The sequence below is a fragment of the Aotus nancymaae genome, unplaced genomic scaffold (assembly GCF_030222135.1).
Source record: "Aotus nancymaae isolate 86718 unplaced genomic scaffold, 86718_ANA_hifiasm-v0.15.2.pri h1tg000049l, whole genome shotgun sequence".
NCBI classification, from domain to species: Eukaryota; Metazoa; Chordata; class Mammalia; order Primates; family Aotidae; genus Aotus; species Aotus nancymaae.
Window position 1 is genome coordinate 6618979 of NW_026988463.1, and position 27231 is coordinate 6646209.

The 27231-nt window shown below is 39.8% G+C and overlaps 1 protein-coding gene across 1 annotated transcript in view; it reads left to right on the plus strand.

Annotated features, from left to right (window-relative positions):
* The window catches only part of RBFOX1 (RNA binding fox-1 homolog 1), a 2526943-nt gene that overhangs the window by 1444817 nt on the left and 1054895 nt on the right, over positions 1-27231 (plus strand). Inside the window, 1 exon segment of the mRNA XM_021673515.2 lies at positions 20618-20665. Coding sequence (XP_021529190.1) covers positions 20618-20665 — 48 coding nt within the window.

Below are 27231 nucleotides of genomic sequence, written 5' to 3' on the forward strand. Positions count from 1 at the left end.
AAAGTATATAATTAAGATATTCAAATATATATAATATATAAATATATATTAATTTATGTAATATATAATAAAACATAAAGATGAAACTATATGTATTATATATAATAAAAATATATGTATATACATATATGTACATATATAATACAGAGATAAACATATTTGTATTACATGTCATACATATATACATATATTTGTATTACATATTATACATTAAATTTAATTTAAAATATATGTTCTATTAAATGCTTAAAATACACATGTATATGTTTTAATTAATATAATACTTTGATAATTTAGTTTATAGTTATTACATATATATTATACATGTTTTAACTTATATCTAATATTTGTAATATAAATATATTTTATAACAATACTTTAAATTATGTTACATAAATTACATATTATGTATATTTTAATACTTTGTTATATATGTATTTTAATTTGTATATCATATATATAATATAAAGTGTTATATATAGGTATACATTATGTATTACATTAAATGGATATAATATATGAGTATTATGTATTTTACAAAAGTTTTATTAATATCTATTATATAAATTAAAAAATATATTTTAAAAGTTTTATTTATATATAAAATATATTTTATATTTATCTTTTATTATATAAAATATATGTATATATTGTTTTATTTATATATAAAATATATATTTTGATTATCAATATAAAAGTTTATATATGTATATATTTTATATATGTAATTTATATATAACACTTTCAATTCATACATTTACATATTTATCACTAAATGATTTTTTTGAACATTAGTTTTTATTGTTACCCTTGCTTTTGAGGCAATGATAACCTCATGAAAATGTCAGTATTGTATAAAATGCCCTGTAAATGGGAGTACAAGTGAAATCACCCCCACAGTAGCCCATCATCCTTATCCACACAGGTGCCACAAGAAGCAGTCAACTCTGGATGTGGAGGCCAAGGAAGAAGTGACAGCAGCTTTGGTAAACAGATAATTGGGCAAACAGAGAAAGTGATTCAGGAGGAGGAGACAGTGAGCCAGGTTTCTGGAATATAAAGAGGCAGATAAATAAAAAGTTTGACATGGAGCATAGAGTCTGGGAGGAACACACTAGAATATGAGTCTAGGGAGGTAGGTGGCATATGGGCAAAAATAATTTCAAGAAATCCAATGAGTCTCATGCTTTTGTTAATTCAAAATTATTTTTGGAAAATTACGCTGCCTAAAGGAGATCAATTTATTTTTATTTATTTTACCCGACATAAACTATTTTGATGCACTTGACCAGTCAGTCTCAGGGTTTAGGTCACTATCGGATTCACCTGAATAAATACAGCCTGAATATTCCTTATTCAAAACGCTTGAGACCAGAAGGGTTCTGGATTTCAGATTGTTTTCAGATTTTGAAATATTGACACATACCTAATGAGATACCTTGCGGCTGGGACCCAAGGTGAGACACGTCATTGCCTTATGCTTCATATGCACATCGTACATATAGCCTGATGTAATTTTATAAGTGTTTGATAATTTATGCATGAGACAGAGTTTTGAATGCACTTTGGACATATTCAGATCCATCACATGGAGGGCAACTATTGAATTTTCGTCTTGTGGTGTCATCTCAGCACTCAGTTTTGGATTTCGGGGCATTTGCATTTTAGATTTGGAGTGCTCATCCTTTAGCAACAATATTAAACAGTTATTAAACCTCTAATATAGCAGATATCAAAAGATTTCTGTTACATTTGGTTTGTTTTTAAGAAATAAAAATTGTATTTTTTGTGTGAGATTTTCAACTATGTGAACATTGTGACATGCCTCAACTGAGCTGATTCACATATGCCTTTCTCTTCAATTTGATCGTCTGAATCTCACAAATCTGGAAGTCATAAAATAAGCCCATATAATATATATATATATATATGCATGTTCTAATATATATATAAATGTACATCCTTATATATATATATATATATGCACATCCTCATATATATAGAGAGTCTGGGAGGAAATATATATATATTTTATATATATGTTATATAAATATATATAAAATATGTTATATATAATGTATAAAATAGTATATATTTCATATATAATACATAAAATATATATGATTATATATTTTATATATATAAAATATATACACAATATATATAAAATATATAATATATTTTATATATTACATATAATATAATATATATATTTATATATATGTAATCTATATAAGATAATATATAATACATAAAATATACATATTTTATGTATTATATATAAAATAAGTATATATTAAATAAATATATATTAAATATATATTATATATTAAATATATTAAATATATGTATTAAATGTATAAAATATATATTAAGTATATAAAATATATATTATATATTAAATATTATATATATATTAGGACGTGCATTTAATTTTAAAAGCTTGAAACTCTAAAGTACTCCCCTGATAACTGGTTGTGAATTGGGAGCCAGGTTATATGCAGTGGCAGCAGAAAGTACAGCTGACCATGCCTGCAGGGTCTAGAAGAATATTGCAATACATCTCCGTCTCTTCCAGAGCACAACAAGCTGGAGTTATTTAGCAGGAGAGCGAGACATTCCACGATCTCCGAATCTTGGAGGTCTTTTCTGTACGGGGTTACAATACTGAAACTAATCATCTGTGTTTTTAAAAGTGGAGACAGTGAATTACATTTTACAGAGATTTTACCCAAAATGGTTGAAATGACAGAGTTTCTGTGCTTAAACAGATTAGCCTTTATAATTTTCAGTAGCCAATATTTAGTTTCTTACGTCATTCCTGCAATGACATGTATGACTAAAGTATCTAAGATGTCCTTAGGAGTAGACTAAACTTTTACCACTCTATTCTAACAAAATATCTATGTCCTGTGAATTGTGTAGGTCTGCCAATGCAAAAGAGAAAGTAATCAAGACTTTAATGATAGTATTTTTAATTGTCTTCTTGCATATAAAAATGAAATGACAGGTTCTCGAAAGAAACTTGGCATTTGGGAAAGAGGGTGAAAAAAACAGATAAATGTAATTACCCTAAACTATTTTAAGGTGCATTTTTTCTATGCTCATGTAAGAATTAAAATGAGTGTTTTAAAGAAGAAGTTACTGGTAAATCGTATGGCAAAAGAACATACACATTCAATTTTTCCTCTTTGTTTCAATTTTCTGAAGAAACTTAGTTGTTTCTCAGGTGATTTTTAAAATTCATCCTTAGAGATTGGAAGTTCAAGGGCCATGCATTGAGACTTATACATTTATTATAGTAAAAATATGTTTCTGACATATTAACTTTTACTTCCATGTTGTCAAACTTAGACACATTTCAGTGGAAGTAAAACCAAGAAAATGGCAGGTGAGCACACATACATTGAGCAACTTTTTTTTACACCAATTCATGTAATGTTTAGCCCTTCAGTGCCAAATGTTACACATTTAATGTTGTCTTATTAAGAACACTCATTCCAGAGTATGAAAAATTGAGAGGAAAAACAAAAGAGACTTCTCTTGGCTCTTCTAATTCCAAGCTGGCTTGCTTGGTGCAGGAGTTGGGGTGATGGCCACCATTTTGGTCTTGTCAGTTACTTAAGGCTGTAGACGATAAAGGTTGCATTCCTGAAGTGAAGAGTTGGTTCCTTAATCTTGCGGAAAGAGCCACTGTTCATTTTCTACCAGAAAGCAAAATGCCAGGGTCACAGGGACAGAAAATACTCCTTCCCAAGAAACTGATTGACAAGATGGCTAGAGTCCAAGTGAATCCTTTAAGTATCAATTTCCAAGGAGAGATGTGGCCTTACCCAGCCACCTACAAAGCTTAGCTATTGTCCCGGCCAGAGCAGCAGCCATTTCTTAGAAACCGGCAACTCGTTTCTGGATACTCAGTAGGATGCCTAAGAGTGATACATTTTTTTCAAATCACGTATGCTAGCTTTGTTGTCCTGCAGCTGTGCTGCACCTTCTTTAATTGACATAAATGTTGGACTGCCCATTGGATGTCTTTGTGGACTATCTGATTACTAGGAGGAAATGAAATACTCAAAGGGTTTTTTTGAGTTCTTAAAGTGTTAGGATCTTTATGGGAGTGCTTTAGTAGGTGTTGAGATAGACTTTCTATGAGCTTCCATTCCCAGGAGAACTTGTCCTGTTAGAAATTGCCAGCAGGCAATTTTGTTGCCAGCAGGGATCTATTTGATTGATTGCAATAGTAATGACCTGGAGAAATTAAGACAGTTTTTAGAAACATCTTATATTGAGAAAGAAGAACAGTAACTATGATAAAATTATATAAGGTGCACAATAATAAATACACATAACAAAATTTAAAGATTACAGGTATGACAGGTGTCTTGACCCTTAGCTATGTGCCAGCACTCTGTGTACTTTATCTCACTTAATACTAACACCCATAGGATGATACCAGAGCTTTTAACCCCGTTTTCTGAAACACGAAAACTGAGAAGCAGTTAAGTTGCTTTGCAAAGCCATGTAACTATTAAGTGGTAAAGTCAGGACTTTAAACAGGGTAGCCTGGTTTCTTTCTTATGTATTTTGATCCACACCTAGAGGTGAAATTCAAATGCAGCTTATTCAATTTCCTCTCAGATGTCATGGTGAATTATTTTATTATCTTACTGTTTCAGATATGTGTTATGCCACATTTCCTCAAGAAGTTGATATGCTATTAAGAACTAGGCTATATTTTTAATTTTTTGTTAATTTAAATTTTTTATAGAGGGTGGGTGCAATGGCTAACGTCTATAATCCTAGCACTTTGGGAGGCCAAGGCGGGTGGATTACTTGAGGTGAGGAGCTCAAGATCAACCTGGCCAACATGGTGAAACCCTGTCTCTACTAAAAATACAGAAATTAGCCAGGCGTAGAGCAGGCATCTGTAATCCAAGCTACTCGGGAGGCTGAAGCAGGAGAATCGCTTGAACCCAGGAATTGGATATTGCAGTGAGCTGTGATCACGCCATTGCACTCCAGCCTCACTGACAGAGCGAAACTCCATCTGTAGATAAATAAATAGGCCAGGCGTGGGGGCTTACGCCTGTAATTACAGGACCTCGGGAGAGCAAGGCAGGTGGATCACTTGAGGTCAGAAGTTTAAGACCAGCCTGGCCAACATGGTGAAACCCTGTTTCTACTAAAAATATAAAAAAAGTAGCTGGACACGGTTGCAGACGCCTGTAACCCCAGCTACTTGGGACGCTGAGACGTGAGAATCTCTTGGACCCGGGGGCAGGGAAGGTGGAGGTTGCAATGAACTGAGATGGCACCACTGCACTCCAGCCTGGGTGATACAGCGAGACTTGGTGTCAAAAAATAATAATAAATAAATTTTTATAGCGACAATATGGGAAGTAGCTACATTTGGGGGTATATCAGATATAGAAAACACTGGGCAAATACTTGTGACCCTCTAGAAAGGAATTAAAAAAAAACAACAGAAAAACTCCTTCTGAAATATTCAAGTCCCAGTTCCAGTTTTTCTTTCAGCTGGCCTTGAACCAGGGTATGTTCTCCCAGTACCTCTAACTAGTCCCTGTCATGCGGTAGCGCCCTCTTGGGGTTAAGGCCAGGACCACAACAAGCAACATGAACAGCACAACAGCCACAGAAACTCAAGGTAGGCTACGCACATGAAAATAATGACCGTGGAAGGCCTCGTTTCTCTTTGGAAGGGAGCTAATTGACTACTAAGTTGCTGGCTGACTGGATGGGCGTAAACTCACCTTTCTGCATCCCACTTTCCTGATCTTCAGTTCAGTTGCTTAAATGGAGTGCACTAAACCTCAATTTGATAATTGCATCTTCAAAACCTTTAATGAAGGTGCCTATCAAAGTGTAAATAATTACCCAGTAATCTCATATTTGCAAACTGCATCCTGGCTGTTTACGCTTCATCGCGGTTCGAATCAGAGGTTCAGGGCACCCCAACCCTCACGTTCTTGTTGACGTCAGAGGAATTTCGAGGACCAAGATGACAGCATCTTACCGCAGTTCTCCAACCAAGGCGTTTACCTTCACTCCCTCCCAACACTGACCTCTGTCATTTTCTTGTGTTATTTATAAATCCAAGGGAGTGCTGCTGTTTTGTTTTGGTGCTGGTGATGCAGACACCCTCATCAGAAGTTTTGCCCTGAGGCTGGGCACAGTGGCTTACACCTGTAATCCCAGCACTTTGGGAGGTCGAGGCAGGCGGATTGGTTGAGCCCAGGAGTTCAAGACTAGGCTGGGCAACAGGGTGAAATCCCGTCTCTACTAAAAATACAAAAATTACTCAGGCATGGTGGCAGGTGCCTGTAATCCCAGCTGCTCAGGAGGCTGAGGTGGGAGAATCACTTGAATCCAGGAGGCGGAGGTTACAGTGAGCGGAGGTCGCACCTCTGTACTCCCACCTGGGAGACAGAGCAGAACTCTCTCAAAAACAACAGCAACAACCACAGCAAAGGTTCTGCCCTGAGACTTTCAGAGGTGGCCTTGTTTCTCTCAGAGTTGCTCCCTCCTCGCTAGCCTATTTCAGCTCACCCGAGGCATACACCACTGAGCCCTTTAGGGCTTCTTCCAGCTGCTTCTCTCTTTCTCTGTTGTTTTGACTGTGTTGCTTAGTTATTCACAAGAATAATGAAATCATTGAAAGTGTCGGGGATCATCCAGGAGGCTAAACCCCAAAATAGGACAAGAAAATACTTAAACAGTTTGCATGGTGTCTGAGGTTGCAGCTGTGGAGAGGGCATGTTTTACGTGCTGGGGTCTATGAGAAATGAAAGGAGAAGCCAAGTCGCTTGACTGACAGATGGGTTTCACCATGTTGGCCAGGACGGTCTCGTTCTGTTGACCTCAGAATCGCTACATAGCTGGATTTTGAGATACGGAAGCCTCTTGTCCTCTGATAATCATACTCCAGAAAAGTAAGATGAAGAAAACAAAGGAAACAAAATAACTCACAGGTGGGAGGGATGCCAAAGAAAAGTAGGGGACTCAAGTAAGTCACGATGAGTAACGCAGGTTTCCCAGGCTAGTGTTTTCTCTTTGGTGCTGTGTTTTTCAGCGCACCAACTTGTTGAGAGTTTGCAGCTGACATCTCCTTGAGAAGTATTCTTCTTAAAAGCTGAGCGAAAATTATTCACCTCATGTAAAAACAAGTGCGATTTACATCTAATATGGGTAATTACTTTTACAGTTAATTAAAAGCGCTCTCATTAAACTCCCGCTGTGATGCCAATGCATAGCTCTTATTTGCAAACAGACCCTTGGTTTGAGCTCACCTGGTGACACCAGACTCCTACCTGAAACGAGGATGCCGTTCTTGGTACTACATTTAATGATGCTGAGCCAGCAACCCTCCAGTTACCCAGTGCTTCCCCCAACACCAGCTCTGCTTGTCTACGTGGCTGAATTTTTTCCTTCTTTCTTTCTTTCTTTTTTTATTTTTTGAGTTGGAGTCTCACTCTGTTGCCCAGGCTCTAGTGCAGTCGCATGATCTTGGCTATCTGCAGCCTCTGCCTCCCAGGTTCCAGTGATTCCCCTGCCTCAGCCTCCCGAGTAGCTGGAACTACAGGTGTGTGCCACCACCCCCAGCTAGTTTTTTGTATGTTTTGGTAGAGACGAGGTTTCACCATGTTGGCCAGGATGGTCTCAATCTGTTAACCTAGTGATCCATGCACAGCTGGATTTTGAGATACGGAAGACTGTTGTCCTCTGATAACCACGGTCTAAAAAAAAAGGGAGATGAAGAAAACAAAATAAGTCACAGGAAGTAGGGCTGCCAAAGAAAGGTAGGGGACTCAAAGATGTCTAGATGAGCAACCTGCTATTTTTTAGTTGGGGGTGGTTTTGTAGTTGTTCTGGCTTTACAGCTTTTTCCTGCCTAAGAAAATATTTACTGTCAAAGAAAATATCCCCTGAGCCCCCTGAAAATTCCGCCAAATGTTTACAAAGTCGGCAGCTCTGCCTGGCAACCTACCCAACTTACGTGAACTTTATTCTCTTGGTTGAATTAATTTGTGTTGAGATTTTACTTAGTTTATATGCATTGTTTGCTGTTTGTACGATCTCAGGTGAAGTAGCTCTTGCTTCCTCAGTTATCTTCACATTTAGGTTGAAACCTTAGACTTTTCAGAATATTCTTTGCCTTGAAACGGATGTCTGCCACACCAAACCTTCTTAAACACATATTAATAAAATGTTTCCTCAAATGATCACATTCCTAGTAAGTAGTTAGGGCTTAGTAATTAAAACGTACAGTCATTTGAGACTTAAATTTTGATGATACAGAAAGATTGAGAAAATTTAACAAAGTTTCTGGACCTGATGAATTAAATCCTCATACAGGGCTCCGTGCTTTTGATATTTTTTGCAAAGTTATTTGCTACCATCTGCTGGCCATATGGGATATTGCAGGTGCTGAGCACATTTGTGAAAGGAAAAGTTAGCAAGTGAATAAAAATGTATCACCGCAAACATTTTATACTATTCTTCATGTATTCGAGTGACCTTATTTGAATCTTGTTTTTTTGTGGGAGGGTAAGTGAACATAGACTTTGAGGAATTCTTCTGAAAAGCAAGTATGGTTTCAAATTTTTACCAACTTTGATTGTAAGACACAGAGTTACCCCTTTTTGAAAGCTGGAACACACTCATTATCTTTAATAAGGCAATTAACTTCAGAACACTGGTTTAAATATTCAAATTCAAGCACAGTATATTGAATAGGAGAAAGTATAAAATAGATAGCTGGTAGACCAGATGGATTTTAACGTCCCTTATGCCTTTAACTATCAGAGTGGTGTGAAGCCAATTCCCTACACTGTGAAAACTCAGATTTTTCACCTGTAAAATGGAAACATCAGGCCAAAGGATCCCTGAGGCTTAAGCTTACTCTAAAAATCTGAGTCTTTGTGAAGGTTAAAAAAAAAAAAATAGGCTGAGCATAGTGGCTCATGCCTATAATCCCAGCACTTTGGGAGGCCAAGACAGGTGGATCACCTGAGGTCAGGAGTTCGAGACCAGCCCGACCATCATGGGGAAACCCCATCTGTACTAAAAATACAAAAATTAGCCAGACATGGCAGTGTTCACCTGTAATCCCAGCTACCAGGTAGGCTGAGGCAGGAGAATAGCTTGAACCCGGGAAGCAGAGGTTGCAACAAGCCAAGATCATGCCACTGCACTGCAGCCTGGGCAACAGAGTGAGACTCCGTCTCAAATAATAATAATAGAGGTGGCAGAAAATCACCAGTAAGTCTTAGCATCTAAGCTCACATTCATTGACATGTTTTAAATTAGATGCAATTTTTTTTAATGATCGCCATTCTAACTGGTGTGTATATGTTCAGGGTCTAGGGGAGGGACAGCAGGGGATGGGGAGATTGGGGAGGGATGACATGGGGAGAAATGTCAGATATAGATAACGGGGGATAGAGGCAGCAGACCACCTTGGCATGTGTGTACCTATGCAACAATCCTGCATGATCTGCCCATGTACTCCAGAACCTAAAGTACAATAACAAAATAAAAAATAAATAAATTAGAAGCAATTGTTATTTTCAGAACAATTGGGAGTCTAGCATCCAAACTATCAGAAAGCTTACCTTTGCAAAGGAAACTGTTTGTAATATTGAGTCAGGATTTCAAATGCACTTTGAATTCTTTTTGGGGTGTGATGTCGCAGTGGGGCTTGTCTTCATATTATAAACTATTCTGCCATAACGTTTATTTTCTGTTTAAAAAGGAAGAACAAGACCGTCTTCCTCAGTAGTCGTCATTTCCTTAGTTAATCATAAGCCTGTTTGGGTTTGTCAGATGAACCTTTGGCTCTGTCTCCCCACACTCCTGAGAGGTGACTTAAACTCTCCAGTATTTCCTCTAAAAAGCTCTCTGGGAGTTTGTATTTGAGTCCAGGAGAACAATGCTTTGCCCAGAATATATGATCCTTACTTAGCTTCTCATGTCAAATATAAGCACCCTAGTGTTTTCTTTCCATTGCTCTTCCAGAATGGATGACTACAATCATCAATTTAGAGGTTTTCAGGGGCTGCATCGTGGAAACACCTGGGCCCCTGAGCATAGCAGCCAATGATTGCCCTGGGATTTCTTCTAAAGGAGTTTTTCTTGTCTCCCAGAGCTTAGACTAACGGGAGGTGGTCTCTGGACCACAGTTAACGTTTTTTCAGTGTTAAGCAGCCGAGTGTCGTGCAAGAGAGATCGGCACGAGGAGCTTGTTGATCCTCTGCATTTATTTTCTGTGACTTCTGTAGCAAATCATCACAATGTAGGTGGTTTAAAACAACCCAGATATATTGTCTGACTTCTCTGGAGGCTATGGAGGCTAGGAGTGTAAGTTCAAGGTGTGAGCAGAGCGGCTCTGGGGAGAGGTCTTCCTCGCCCCTTTCAGTGTCTGGTGGCTGGGTGTCCCATGGCTTATATCAACCTCTCTGTAATCCCTGCCTGTCTTCACGTGGCTTTCTCTTCCCTTCTGTCTCTTAAAAGGGTCCTTTTCATTGGATTTATAACCAATCCAAATAATACAGGATTTTCTCTTTCCAAGATCCTTAATTACGTCTGCAAACATTCCATTTCCAAACAAGGTCACATTGGCAGGCACTAGGGATTAGTCGGCTTGAGCATATCTCTTGGGGGACTGCTGTTGAATCCGGTACTGACTGCTCCCTTCTAAATACTCCGAGGTCTTCGGAGGCTCATTGGTCAGTGATCCTCTCTGCCTGTTGTCAGGAACCTTTAAGTGCTGGATCCTTCAGAGCCGGGAATGATGCTGGTACGGGATCCAGGATGCCAGCATCCCAGCATTGTGGCCGTGAATAACCCTGACCTACAAAAAGTATCAGAAACAACCAAACACCAAGTGTAGAAGAAAAGACGTCTCTCTCTCGAGAGAACTGCTTCTGAAAAGAACGGACACACGAGTGCTTTGGTGTCTAAAAGCTCGAATAACTGAGAGGCCTTGGAAGAGAAAACTTTAAAAATAGAAATGTTTTTAAGTTCTCAATGCTTCACTCAGAACCAGGTTTCACAAAGCCTCTTGGAAAATGTAATCAAGGAGAGATGACTTTTATTGATAACGTGCCATATGCTGAGACCCTGGCATGTACTGGGTACGCCTGGCAACAAATGAGGCAAATGGTGATTGTTATTATCCTGCTCTTACAGATGGAGAAACCGAGGCTAGGCAGGTCAGGCTCCTTGTGCAGGGTTCCAAAACTGTGTGGTTGAGTCCAGCAGGATAAAGCCTAGCAGTGAGATTCTGTTGCCTGCGCACAATCCCATCTGTCTCCAGCAACTGAGCCTCCACTGTTCAGCGGGGTTTCCCGTCTACAAAAAGTAGAAGGGCTGGCTTCTGTCGGGAAATTGATTGCTTGGTGATGAGTACACAGCTCGAAATTCATACTTAACACTAAAGTAGTTGAGCTGTTTTCCAAGCGAAGTCATCGAGTGGGGCTGAAGTACTTACTTGACGACTCTGGTTCAGGAAAGGTCAGGTCGGAACCCATCCAGAGACACCAGCTCTAGGCAGAGCGATCTGAACAATAATTTGTTCCTGCCAAAGTGACATTTTTCCAATTTGAGTCCAGCATTGTTCAGAAGCAAATGCAGTCCCCTGGGGCGCCTCCTGCATAGATCTGCAGAGGATGAGAAACCAACAATATCATCTAAATAAAAAAATCCAGCATGGGTTTCGTAAATTAATCCTGACAAGAATAAATTGAATAATCTTAGGGAAATGACAAGAACGCTGATTCTGCCAGATGGCTTTTTTCTGTCACTTGCATGGGTCTTCAGTGGCAGATTAAGAACAGAGATGTGCCTTTGGTTTATTGATTTTGTTAGTTTGTTGATTAACACCTACCACTTCTGTGTGGGTAAATCTAAATCGGATATGGACTCTTCCTAGCAAAACTAACATATTTTCAATCGATGAGAGAAAGGAAATGCTTATTTCTCATGGTCGGAAAGGGCAAAAGCAGACAGAGAGCTGGTTTTTCTCACTTGGTTTCCCTATGGTATTTTCTAGGTTTAAAAGTAATCTATGATTTTCATAAGTCTCATATTGAGTTAATCTCTGGTTTCTGTTTAGGTTTCTTAGCAGACAAATTCAAGGAGAGATTTTAACAAGAGAAAGGGGTATTTTTCCTGACTCATTGTACAAAGTCAATGAGAGACCTCAGCCATTAAATTAAGTGAGAGGGTGTGAACAAGAAGATACCACATGTAGACATGATTCTACCTCCTAGGACTGGGCCTTACAAGTCGTCTGGGAATCTTGTCTTAGCCAGCCTGGGCTGCTCTAAGAGATGACCATAGACTGGACCCAATTACTTTCTCATAGTTCTGGTGGCTGGATGCTCAAGATTGAAGTGCTGGCAGGGTCGTGTTTTGCTGAGGGCCCTCTTCCTGGCTTGAAGACAGTCACCTTCTCACTGGGTCCTTGTATAGGCATTCCTGGGCTTGTGCCAGCAGAGAGAGAGAATGAATGAATGAATGAGTGAATGAGCTCTCTGCTGTCTCCTCATAAGAAGATACTAATTTCTTTTCTTTCTTTCTTTTTTTTTTTTTTTTTTTTTGAGATACGGTCTTGCTCTGCTGCCAAGGCTTGAATGCTGTGATGTGATCTCGGCTCCCTGCTCCCTCTGCCTCCTGGGTTCAAATGATTCTCCTGCCTCAGCCTTCTGAGTAGCTAAAATTATAGGTGCCCACCACCATACTTGGTTCATTTTTTTGTATTATATTGAAATCCAGTGGAGTTTCACCATGTTGGCTAGGCTGCTCCTGACCTCGATTGATCTCCCTGCCTCAGCCTCCCACAGTGATGGGATTACAGGTGTGAGCCACCATGCCCAGCCGAGGACACTAATTCTTATGACTTCATTTAACTTTAATTTCTTCCTTAGAAGCTTCTTCTCCAAATACAGCCACACAGAGGGTCAGAGCTATGACATATGAATTTTAGGGGCTGGGGGACACACGCATTCAGTCCATACTACTTTAAAAATGTGGATTCTGATTTGATGTATCTGGGGTGAGGTGTGAAGTGTTGCATTTGTTTTTAAAAGATGGGGTTTTGCTCTGTCGCCAGGCTGGAGTGCAGTGGTACAATCTGAGCTGACTGCAGCCTTGACTTCTGTGGATAAGTAATCCCTTCTCTTTGTTTTGAGACAGTCTTGCTCTGTCGCCCAGGCTGGAGTGCAATCGTGCAATTTCAGCTTACTGCAACATCAGCCTACTGGGTTCAAGTGATTCTTATGCCTCAGCCTCTCGAGCAGCTGGATTTACAGATGCCCACCACCACACCCAGCTAATTTTTGTATTTTTAGTAGAGACAGGGTTTCACCCTGTTGTCCAGACCAGTCTCAAACTCTTGCCCTCCAGATCCGCCCGCCTTGGGATCCCAGAGTGCTGGGATTACAGGCGTGAACCACTGCGTCCAGCCTCAAGTGATCCTTCTATTTCAGCTTCCCAAGTAGCTGGGACCACAGGCACTCACCACCCCACCCAGTTAATCTTTTTTCTTTCTTTATTATTATTTTTTTGTAGAGACAGCATCTCCCTAAGTTATCCAGGCTGGTCTTGATCTCCTGGACCCAAGTAATCCTCTAGACTCGGCCTCTCGAAGTGCTGGGATAACATGCATGATGCATTTTAGTCAGCTCCCACGGTCATCATAGTTGGTGGGGTGCAGACTCCACATTGAGTAGCAGGTTCCTGACACTCCCCCTATGCACAGATGAGGGAAACTTGCTGAAGACTGCATGGTCATTAAACAGTGGCACCCTGCTTTTGGACACAAGCATCTCATGCCAGGAGTAGAATTACCCACAACCCTGTCCTGCCACCCTTCTGCCTGCATTCCACAGCCGCATGTGGCATACATCAAGGGCTTAATAGCACACGTCGATGGGCCCTCACCCTTTGAATTTTGGATTCAGTAAGTCAGGACTCTTCGCTGCAAACCTAACATTTTCACTTGAGGAGAGAGAGGAGATAAATCTGTCATCTGGTCAGAATGGGCAGAAGCAGACAGAGAGCTGCTTTTTCTCATCTCGTTTCTCAGGGTCATTTTCCATGGAAAATAAAGCCTGAGAATGTGAATTTTTTTCCTTGCTTATTTGTTTAAACTGATGAAAGGTATGTGCGTTTATCCTGTACAACGTGCTGTTTGGAATATGTGCATGTTGTGGAATGGCCAAGTAGAGCTAATATCGTGTACATTACCTCACATCGTCTTTTCTGTGTGTGTGGTTAGAATACATAAAATATTTCTTTTTTCTTTTTTCTTTTTTTCTGAGATGAAGTCTCAAACTGTTGCCCAGGCTGGGGTGCAGTGGCTTGATCTCAGATCACTGCAACCTCCAACTGCCGTGTTCAAGTGATTCTCCTGCCTCAGTCTCCTGAGTAGTTGGGATTATAGGCACGTGCCACCACGCCTGCCTAATTTTTATTTATTTATTTTTTTAGTAGAGACAGGGTTTCACCTTGTTGATCAGGATGGTCTCCATCTCATGACTTCATGATCTGCCCACCTCAGCCTCTCAAAGTGCCGGGATTACAGGTGTGAGCCACCACGCCCAGCCATAAAATCTACTTTCTTAGCAGTTTTCAAGATTATGACACATTGTTGTTAACTGTAGTCACCGTGTTGTAGTATTTGAACTTATTTCTCCTGTCTTACGAAATTGTATGTCTTTGGGCCCATGTCTCCCCAACAAGCCCCCTGGTAGGGAGGGTAGTTCCTGCCAATCCCTGGTAACCACCATTGTACTTTTTAATGTATTTATTATATTTGCTTCATGCAGTATTTGTCTTTCTGTAACTAGCTTTTTTAGCTTAACATAATATCCTCCAGATTCACCCATGTTGTCACAATGACAGGCTTTCCTTCTTTATGAAGGCTGAAAGGGTATTCCGTTGTCTGTATACACCACATTTGCTTTATCTGTTTATTCCTTGATGGATACTTAGTTTTTTGCTTTTTGTTTTATTTAAGCAGTTTTCTGGGGGACAGATGGTGTTTACTTACATGAATAAGTTCTTCAGTGGTGATTTCTGAGATTTTGGTGCACCTGTCACCCAAGCAGTGTACATTGTACCCAAAGTGCTGCCACCCCCTACCCTTTCCCCTGAGCCCTCAAAGTCCGCTGTACCATTCTTATGCCTTTACTTCCTCATAGCTTAGCTCCCACTTACGAATGAGAACATGCAATGTTCCGTTTCCCATTCCTGACTTATTTCCCTTAGAGTAATGGTCTCCAATTCCATGCAAGTTGCTGTGAATGTTTTTATTTCATCCATTTTTATGGCTGAGTAGTATTTCATTACATATATATTGGGGAAGTATTCCTATATATATATGTATATATATATAAAATATGTATAGTGTTCCATTATATATATACATATATTGGGAAAGCATTCTGTTATATATACATGTACATAATGGAATACTATGATAATAGTATTATACGTTAATATATACTATATTATATATAGTATATAATACTGTAATATAATAGTATATATTAATATATATTATGTATAGTATATACTTTATTATATAATTTTTATATTATATATTTATACAGTAATACTATATTATATATAGTTTAAAATACTATGTAATATATATAATACTATATAGAATACTGTATTATATATATTCCATACTATAATACTATATAGAATACTATATTATATATAGTATTATAATATATAGTATTCTATAGTATTGATATATATTAATATATATAATAATACTGTTATATAAATAGTATATATAATATACTATATTTTATATAGTATTCTTAGTATTATATATATATTATACATATAGTATTCCACTATATAGTATAGTATTCTATATAGTATTCTATATATATTATATATAGTATTCCACAGTATATATAATATATAGAATACTATATTATATATAGTATGAATTATATATACTATATATACTATATTATATATTATTATATATAACATATATTAATATTAATATATAATATTATATAATATTATATATTATATATAAATGTTATATGTATATAAATATATGCATAATTATTATATATAGTATGTATAATATTATATAATATATAATAATACATATTATTATATATACGATTATATTATATATTATTATATATACTATATATAATATATATAGTATTCCATTGTATTGTATTCTATTGTATTCCATGGTATAATACTATATACCATTATATAGTATTCTCTATATATAAAGTATTCTGATATGCCACACTGTCTTTATCCACTTGTTGATTGATGGGCATTTGAGCTGGTTCTGTATTTTTGTGGTTGTGAATTGTGCTGCTATAAACATGTGAGATGTTCAGTTTGATTCCATGTCTTGGCTATCGTGCACAGTGCTGCAATGAAGAAGGGAGTGCAGAGATCTCTTTGACACACACGTTTCACTTCTTTTGGGTAAATATTCAGCAGTGGGATTACTGGATCATAGAGTAGATTTAGTTTTAAGTTTTTTAGGAAACTCCGTACCGTTTTCCATAATAGCTGTAAGAATATGGGTTTTTAACAGCAGCTAATGCTTCCGGTCAGAGAGTCTCACTTTGAGAAGCACAGCTACTCCGCTTCTCCAGCTGTTTTTGCTGTGAATAACCCCTCCTCCCTATAGCATGGAAAAGATGGAAACCTGTGGCCTAAATTCTGTTTGCTCACCAAACCACCTTGAGGAAAACACAGTTACCTGGAGGGAAGGAAAAGCACCAGGTTAGGGACCACTTCTTGTCACAGACTTAAGCTCCCTCGCTGTGTGATTCGGGGTGACTTACTTGATGGCTAATCACAACTGTCATACCACAGAGTGACTAAGGAATACCCACCTTGTTTGATTGTTGGTAATTTAGGGGCAATAAGAAAAACACCCAGCACAGTTCCTGGCACCGAAGAGATATTCAGTCTTTACTCACTGTTCAGTCCCACTTTACTGATATGAAAACAGTCTGTTCTGTATAAAACACAATATTTGCTATATGAATCTTCACCTTATGATATGGTCTCCTTTCACTCCATTCCAGAGTCAAAGGGTCCTAGAATTTGCTGTGTTTACTAATAAATCACTGTGGTGATGTCTTCTCATATTAACCTTTCCTAATGATGCATTGAGAGAGAAAACCCCACTACTTCTTTGTGAGAAAATAAACATTTCCATAGACTTAACCAAAATGGAGCCTCTAATGTCTGCAGCCCCCTATGCCACCCTGCACAACCACACCCTCCCTGCCTACATGGAGAGCACGCCCAGGCTAGAGACCTTGGCATGGTCCCTGACCACCATCTTTCTCTCCCACGCTACATCCTGTCTGTGAAGACGTTCCATTGATTCTGTCTGGTCTCTGACTACTTCTCTTCCCATCTCCTGATACACTGTCATTCAGACACCATCATCGCACACCTGAACTCCAGTAGGAGCTTCCAAACTGGTCTCCCTCCTTAAATTTGTAACCCTCTGTCTGCCTATTCTGTTAAAATAGAAGTCAGATCATGCCTGTCCTCTCTTCTAACTGCCTGAGTGAAATACACAACTGCTGATGAGAATGTGGACAGATTGGAACCTTGCACACTTTTAGTGGAAATATAAAATGGTGCAGCTGCTGTGGAAAACAGTTGGGTGGTTTCTCAAAAAATTAAACATTGAATTACCATAGGGTTTGGCAATCACTTCTGGGCATACACGCAAAAGAATTGAAAGCAGGGACTTGAATAGATACTTAAACACCCGTGTTCATAGCAGGATCATTCACAATAGCCCAAAGGTGGAAACAACCCAAATGTCCAACCACAGATGGCGCTTCTGAATGGATAAACAAAATGTGGTCTGTCCATACAAGGAAATGTTATTCAGCCTTAATAAGAATGAAATTCTAACACATGCTACCACATGGATGAACCTTGAAGACATTATGCTAAGTGAAATAAACCAGGCACAGAAGGACAAATTTCGTATGACTTCACTTGCATGAGTGTTATGGCCTCAATCGTATATCTGTAAAATTCATATACTGAAGTCCTAACCCCCATTGTGACTCTGTGTGGAGATTAGGCCTTTAGAGAGGTAATTAAGGTTAGATGATGTCATAAGGGGAGGGTCTTACTCCAATAGGATTGGTGGCCTTGTAAGAAAAGAAAGATAGCCTGGCACGCAGTGGCTCACGCCAGTAATCCCAGCACTTAGGGAGGCTGAGGCGGGTGGATCACCTGAGGTCAGGAGTTTGAGACCAGCCTGACCAACATAGTGAAACCCCATCTCTACTAAAAATACTAAAAGTTAGCTGTGTATAGTGTTGGGCACCTGTACTCCAGCTTCTAGAGAGGTTGAGGCAGGAGAATCGCTTGAACCTGGGAGGCAGAGGTTGTGGTGAGCCGAGATCACATCATTGCACTCCAGCAAGGCTAACAAGAGTAAAACTTCATCTCAAACAAAAAAAAAGAAAGAAAAGAAGAGATATATCATGCATCTGTCTCCCTGTCGCTCTCTGAGAAGGTGTGAGGCACAATGAGAAGGAGGCGTCTACAAACCAAGAAGAGAGGCCTCACCAGGAACGCTGACAGAGCCTTGACCTTGAAATTCCAGCCCTCAGAATTCTGAGAAAACGAATTTTAGTTGTTGACGCCACCTACTCTGTAATATTTTTTATGGCATTCCTAGCAGACTTACACAATAAGGAGTCTAGAGTAGAGAAATCCATGGAGACAGAAAGCAGAAGGTGGTTTTCATGGGCTCTGAGAGGGGAAAGTGAGGAGTTTCTGTTTAATGGGTAGAGGTGGAAAAACGAAAACATTCTGGAAATGGAGGGTGGTGATGGTTATCCCACAATGTGAATGGGTAATGGTGTATAACTGTGTACTTACAGTAGTAAAATTGTTAATGATATGTGTATATTATCACAGTAAGAAAAACTCTGCTCAGTTTTCTCACTGCTCTCAAAATAAAAGTGAACATCTTCCTGTGATCCCATTCCCTTCTATTTTTCTCTCTTATTCCCCTCTAGCCACAGTGGCTTTCTTCCTCTTGCTTCACTTGTGTCCCCCTTGGGGCTTTGAACTAGCTCTTTCTTTGCCTAGGATGTTCTTCCCTAGTGAGCTACTTGGCTCATCCCCCTAACTCCCTTCAAACCTTTGCTTAGTTGCCACTTTTTCAAAAAGAAAAAATCAACATCTTATTCTCCTACCCTCAGCATTTCACATCTCCTTCTCCTTGCCTTATTTTTCTTCATAGTACATATCCTTTTTGGAATACCATTAGCTGATATGTATTATTTAATGCTTATCTTGTCTAGAAGAATGTAAGCATCGCCAGGGCGGGCCTGCCATGTGTCTTGTATATTGTTGAGTCTTCCTTGCCTGGAGGAAGTTCTAGCAGCCAACAGATGGTAAAGAAATATCTTTTGTATGAGTAAATTAATGCCACAATAGCTTGTGTGACTGTGTCTTCCATTCCGTCTAATTAGTGAGTTCCCTGAGGGTAGGAGTTATGTTTGTTTCACCTTTTGATACCAGGAAAACCAGAAAAAAATGCAGAAAAAAGTAGGTGTGTGATAAATATGAATGAGTGGATGGGTGGAAGGGTAGATGGATAGGTGAATGAATGGATGGATGAAGGATGGATGGATAAAGGATGGATGAAGGATGGATGGATGAAGGATGGATGAAGGATGGATGGATGAATAGATGGATGGATGGGTGGGTAGAAGGATGAATGGAGGATAGATAAAGGAAGGAAGGATCTATAGATGAGTGGATAGAGGATGGATAGATGAATGGGTGGGTTGGTAGATGGATAGATGGGTGGATGGATGGATGGGGGAAGGATGCAGGGTAGATGGATGATTTGATGGATGGGGATGGCTGGGTGGATGGGTGGATGGCTGGATGGATGAATGGATAGATAGATGAATGGGGTGGATGTGCAGGTGGATGATGGTTAGATAGAGGATGGAAGAAGGATGAATGGGTAGAGGGAGGATGGATGGGTGGTTGAATGGGTAGATGGGTGGATGGATAGGGGAAGGATGCAGGATGAATGGATGATTAGATGAATGGGCATGGCTGGCTGGGTGGATGAATAAAAGATGGATGGTTGGATGGTTAAAAAGATAAAAAATAGATGGTGATAGTTTGTGTTGAAGTGAGAGAGATCTGGCTATCCTAAATTTTGAATGGGAGAGAGATTAAATTAAAGGCAGTCTCTGCTGATGTGAACAATTGTGTGGGGAGGGGCAGATTATTTTATGAGTCATCAGTTTCTCTTTGCTGTGGCCTCTGATCCATAGCGTTTGCCTACACCCCACATCTGCATGGAATAAAACTTACTTACGACATCCACATGTCTCTAATGCAAACACCGCAGCATATACCTCCAAAAAGCACTGTAAAGAGCAATGACTCGAGAAAGAACTGTTAGGAGCATAAGCTCTTTATTATTTTAAAGGGCATTTCAACAACACCACTGAATGTTCTCTGACCATATGTCTGACTCCTGTCCTTTCCCTCACTTTTTTTGTCTTCTCTTTTCTCTTCTCAGGATATCAAAGCAGACTGCAATACCTGCGTGGAAATAGAAGACAGAAAGGTAAGTCAATATTTCTCGTCTTTTGGTTTCAAACAAAACAAGAACTCGGTGAATTCAACCCAATTGTTTAAGGCATGCCTCTCTGGATGATGGTTTGTAGGTGATTCATAGGCGATTCCACAAGGGCTGTTACATTTTTAAAGACAATCAGACTTAAAAATACTTGTCATTTTACTCCTTTACAATCTCTATTAGTTCTGATGGCTTCATGAAGTGCGCATGATGTAATTTTTACAAAAAACGTGGTGCTGATTTCTGTTTCAGTTGTACCCTTCTTTTCAGAAAAATACTTTATCTGTTAACTCTTGTCACATTGAAGTTGAATATTGATGTTGGTGTTTATCATGTATATCATATGTATAATTATTATGTACATTACAGAATATGTAATATTGAGCTTCCCAGGGTATGTTCCTATATATCTGATTCATACACTTGAAGAAGAACTCACCACTGGGCATGGTGGCTCACGCCTGTAATCTCAGCACTTTGGGAGGTTGAGGCGGGTGGATCACCTTGAGGTCAGGAGTTTGAGATCAGCCTGGCCAACATGGTGAAACACCATCTCTAGTAAAAATAAAAAATTAGCCAGGAGTGGTGGTGTGCACCTGTAGCCCCAGCTCTCAGGATGCTGAGGCAGGAGAATCATTTGAACCTGGGAGGTGGAGATTGCAGTGAGCCGAGATTGTGCCACTGCACTGCAACCTGGGTGACAGAACAAGATTCTGTCTCAAAATAAAAAAGAGCTCACCCTCAGTTTCCATCACAATACATTCATGTGAGCAACAGCTTCCTATTTGAGATTAAGGGGAAGGGGATAATGTTATTTTCTACATAGGTAGAGTCCCCTCACCAATTTATCTTCTTTGCTACACTTAGTGTCGATCCCCTCAGGAAAAGCAACTGTTAGACAATTGTTCCTTAATATTTTCACAGTCTCTTTTTATTGACAAGGGTTCACAGACATTTCTGCAGCAAAGCACATCCAAGGAGATCAAATTTTACCCTCTACACCTTGGATCCAAAGAAGTCAAATAAGCGAATTGAGAGTACATACCTCCTGGCTACTTTTGACATTGTTCCACAAGTTTGAAAGATGTTTCTCTTTTCCAGTGTACCGTTATTGTCAAATGGGTTATTATTTCAAGCAGAGGTTTCAGCTCTAATTTTATGATGGCTTGGGCATGTCTGCTGATTAATAAGGTGGTGGAGGACCTCTCAAAACAAAAATTTGCTTTTAAATAAAAAGCAGTTGCCACGCATTATTTTAGGGAGTGTTAATCTCCTCACTTTGAGAAGAATAATGATACAGTAGCTTCAGTTTAAACTGCATGATCCCAGCTTAAAGTTGTGTGTGGCTCATTTGCAGGCAAAGGAATGTCATGTTTTCATTCACAACATGTTTGCGTGCTGGTATATGCATGTGTGTATTTTGTGAGTTGGACAGATGAAATTGCTGCTTAGGTGAAGCACGTGTCCAAAGTGTTTCCCCGGTGTTCTGCCCAGCCCAGTCATTGTGCTCGTGTCACAGTGTTCAGAAAGCGTGTTCCACAACCTGCTTCCAAAGGTTGTTTGTGCTTCCTTTGGACTTGTATGGAATTCATACATATGTTTCCTTCTGGTGTCTGTAAAACATTTAATTGCTAATAGTGCTTGAAAGATCCCATAGGAACTGATGCTGTTAGAATAATCTGAGCTCCATCACAAACAAGATAAGTAAGCAGCCAGGGAAGGCTCTGGGCAAGGAGAGCCACCCAAGCTCTGCTCCACCTACACGACTTGCCTTTGGTTAAGACGTCACGATGACAACTCTCCAGGTCTGTGGCTATTTTGTGATGCATCTTGGTGGGAAAAAGTCATTAATGGTCCTATTGCACATGTGCGATTTCTGCTCTTTTCAAGAAAGGGGAAAATAGACACGTTTCTAGTTTTTTTTTTTTTTTAATAAATGGTTGGATTGAGTCATAAATATCAAATGAAGCCTTGTTTCTGATGAGTTTTCCAATTGTTTTTTTAAATTTGAACTCATATGACTGATAGATAAATTTCCAGTTTGTTGCAGTTAACTGGTAATGAATATTAGTGATAAGAAAAAATAATGCCCAGTTAAAATTTGCACTGTCTTACTCTCTAAGGACATTTTATTCTTTCTGTTGAACAAGGGAACTTCTCTCCCTCCTTCCTTCCCCCCTTCCCCCTCCCCCTTTTCCTCCTCCCTCCTCCCACTTCCCCTTCCTCCTCCTTCTCCCTCCTCCCCCTCTCCCCATCTCCCTCACTTCCTCCCTCCCTCCCTCTTTTCTTCCTTCCCTATTTCCCTCCTCCTTTTCTTCCCTCTTTATCTCCTTCCTTCTTACCTCCTTCCTTCCTTCAAATTCCCAGTAATATCATGAATGTTATACTCAGATTATAGTTTCTCTGGTTCTAACCATTGTTAAGAAGAGGTTGTGGGTAAGGTTTTAGGAGGTAGCCTTGTACTTTGGAGACATTTCCCCTAATGGAAAAGTCAAGAAGCAAACTCTAATCATGCCAGAGGGGCAGCGTGCCACTCTCCTCTGGCAGAAGAGCTCCATCCGCTCCCCCTCTGCACAGTGATATGGCGTGAGGCCACACAGGGACACGGCTGTGGTCACAGCAGCTGGAGTGGTCGCCATCGGGTTCTGCGAGTGCACTCGTGCCTCTGCCGTGCTGATGTGTAGTTATGAAATTTCACCACTGGAGTGATGACACTTAGCCTGCACGTGTGTTCGTGTCCCTCTCCGTTTAATCCGAATGCTTCTGGCAAAATCAGTAATTTGATAAAGTGAAATTGAAGTGACAAGAGATGGCAGAGGTGCCAAAATCATAAGTAAACCTGTCTCTGAAACGGCAGCCCCTTGGCCCATGTGGATTTCTGTGACTGTTGAGAGCTCTGAAAGAGAACTGGTAGTGCTTTCTTTAGAGCTCCTTTTTTTAGTTAAGAATATTTCACAGAACCCCGATAGGAGGAGATGGCATTCCAAGAATAACTGTATTTTTTATTATTTTTTATTTTTCACCTCCCCTGGCTTTCTGTTTGCTTCGATTCCAATATCCCATGTATATGGATATATTTGTGCACCTCCATCTATACCTATGTATATTGTTGAATGTCTTCTTGATAGAAGAGTTTTAGAAAAGACAGAATCTTAGGTTTTCCGTAGAGTCCTACAGGGCCTCTCCAATTTGTCCCTCATTCCCATTCTCTTCCATTCGGTGGGGCCGTTTACCTTGAGAGGAGCGATTTTCCCACGGAATCTTAGACCAGATATCATAATAGAAGATAAATGGTAAATTTCAAGAGTTGAAGAGAGCCCTCATCTTAATGAAGAGCAATAATACCGTTCTTCTTCGTCTGCACACGGTCTGGGCTCGATCTGAGACTCTTCGTAGGATGAAAGAAATTTCCTCTCTCTTGTTTTTCTGGTTTTTTTTTTTTTTTTTTTCTCCCCAGAAGCTTTTTTTTCTCTCAGGCTGACAGAAAACGAATTGTCATTTGGAAAACCCTGCCTGGCTGTTCATGGGGAAATTCATAATGTGTATTGGAGTGTGGTTTTAAGTTTTTCTTTTGCTTCCAAGCCCGCCAATTAGCAGAGCCCCTGTGAATGTAGCTCTGCTTGGACAGGTTCCTGGCCATTTCTTAAACTATCTCAGAGGGTGTTCTGGGGAGATCTTAAGGGCTGGTGGAGTTTTTTACCCTTAAATGGAAGCAGGAGCACAGGGGTTTTGGGGTTTTTTGTTTGTTTTTTTCCTCCTGCAGCTGAACGTCGTGGAGCTAATGTAGATTTAGCAAAGGTGACAGGAGGTAACATATCACTCGGAGTGGCTGTATGGCCTCACAAAACCCCATGCGTTTGACATTTACAGTACTCGTGTTTCTGCCGGGGCACTGAGGCATTTAAATTCATTTCTATTTGTGGTGTAAAATCCATCTGAATTTCAATACTATTATGAAGACTGAGATTCAGGTGATGAGAGGAGAGGCTGATGGACCAGTCACGGGGAGAATCTGTCAGGAGGAGACGAGAGCCCATTTGTCAAAGGCTTTAACACAGACAGAGCTTCCTCTTCTCACTTATCGCCTGGCCTGGTGCAGCTAAACAGTTTCAGATCTGCTATAAAATTGCATGAAAGGAGTTTGAGTGGTTTTCCAAGTTATGGCGGCTTTCAGACTGGGTCTAACTGAAGCTGTGATTGGGAGATAGAAGCTTTCCTGCTGTGGTTAACAGTGAGAGTTCTGAACTCATCTTTTTACAATTCTTCTTCCAGATCAGGTGTCTTAAGTATCTCTGAAAACTTAAAACAGTTGTGGGGTGGAAGCACCATCATTTTCCACATTTTACAGATAAAATAAAGGAAGCTCAGGCACATTAAGTGACTTTCCTGGGATCACTCAAGCATGAGGCCGGAATTTAAGCTCAGAGATTCTTACTCCAGAGTCTGTGCTCTTAGTTCCAATGCTACCTTGTCTTGCAAAACAAAAAACAAACAAACAAAAAAAACCACACACACACACACAGACACACACACAAGAATTACATTTGTAGTGTGTGAGAATTATCCTTCCCAGTTGATGGATTTGTGCCTGGACTGGTGCCTTCATTCATTCATTGCCAAGTAAATGATATGGTTTTCAATATGGGCAGGCTTTCAGCTCCCACATTGCAGTTCTAGCTGGCTCACAGTAGGGATTCTTCATAGTCTTCACAAGCCTGCCCCTCTGGGAACTAGCTGGCACCCAACAATGGGGTAGTCAGATGTCTTCTGGCTTTGAGGATGAGCGATGGTAGCACCAGAACTGGAGTTCTGACCTCAGTTTTCAAAGATCCGATTTGGTTCCTAGCTTTGGCAATTTTAGCTGAGTAGATAGAAGGATTAGAAATTCTTACTTAAAGAGTATTAGGGAAAATAGCTAATGATTGCTGGGCTTAATACCTAGGTGATAGGTTGATAGGTGCAGTGAACCACTATGGCCCACAATTACCTATATAACAAACCTGCACATCCTGCACTTGAACCCTAGAACTAAAAAAGAAATTCTTGCTTAAAACATGAGTCAACATAGGTAATGGTTAATAGCTCAGACACATTAAGTGACTTGCCCATGATCATTCAAGTTGTATCATGAGGCCAGGATTTGAGCTCAGAGATTCTTTCTCAAGAGTCTGTACATAGGCTTTGGAGCCTGAAATGGTTTCAGTCCCAGCCCTCCAAAACAGCAGCTCTGTGACCTTGAGAAGCTTTCTTACCCTGTATCTGTCTCCATCTGCTTATCTGTAAATTGGGGGTGATATAATCTACTTGAAATATTGGTTCGAGGAATTTATAGGATAGTATAGTACTGCAAATCAGTTTATATAATACCTGGCGCAAAATAAGAACTCGATTAACCGTAGCTGCTTTATTTTTATTTTCGCTCATATCCACACTTACAGGCATACCATGTCATTTATAATTACATTTATTCTATAAAATGAAGCCCCAGAAAGTCTTAGGTGATCTCAGGGGAATAGGCAACCAATGGGACCTAGTAGACCTTGGAAATATTTCACAGAGGAAGAGATCCTTGGTGTAGGTCAGGAAATACAAATTCACCTGCCTGCCAAGTCCAGGTAGAAAATAATGAATGAATGAAGAGGGGAGAGGAATGAGTGTCTTTAACGTGAAGTCCTGTGGACTTCAGTGACCTGGAGAGCAATGCCTTCATGTCTTGGGAGCTATTATTCAGCTAAACGTGGCCATGTGGAATATGGATTCAGTGTTGCTGTTTTCTAAGCCAATCTGGAAATCTGGATTTTACTGTGAAACCGCTTATTTTTAAAATACCATGTGCAAGACAAATGAAGCACATGTGCAGAAAAGTCGCAAGAGACTTACGAGACTTGAGACATGCAAGCTAAGTCTCAGTGGATCAGAAAGGGCTCCCGTATGCATAATTCTACGGTTCGTTGGTCTACCAAAGGCCCTCCTGGCAGAGGGAACAGCATGGCAAGGACAAGATGGTGTAGAGAACATGGCATGTTTATGACGAATGCAAGTCAGGTGTATGTGTCCGAGATTGGCCAAAGGAGAGGCTACAACAGTGAGTAGGTAACAGGTTATGGAAGGAATCGTTTGTCAGGTCAGTGGATTAGGGCTTTGTGTCAATCCTCTGTCTCCATGGAAGACAAATCCTTGCTGGATGGGGCCAGAGTTACACAGCGCCAAGAGGGTGCTTAAACTTTGTATGAAGAACCCAGCCTAAGAGAACATCATCAGGGAACAAGAACTGTGGTTGGAGCCCAGAGACAGAGCAAGAGGCTGGCCATGGGGGAGTGCAGGAAGGTGAACACTTTGACTAGAACAGGATGAAGTCAGCCAGGACCCTGAGAAATCACAGGGCTAGGTTGCCCCTATTCTGTGATGTGTGACAGAATGCACATGGGAATGCAAATATCTCTTTTAGATAGTGACTTGGTGGGATGCCTGGATTGTATGGTAATTCAACTTCCAAATTTTTGAAGAAGCTCCATACCGTTGTGCATAATAGCTATAAGGATATATAAGAATAT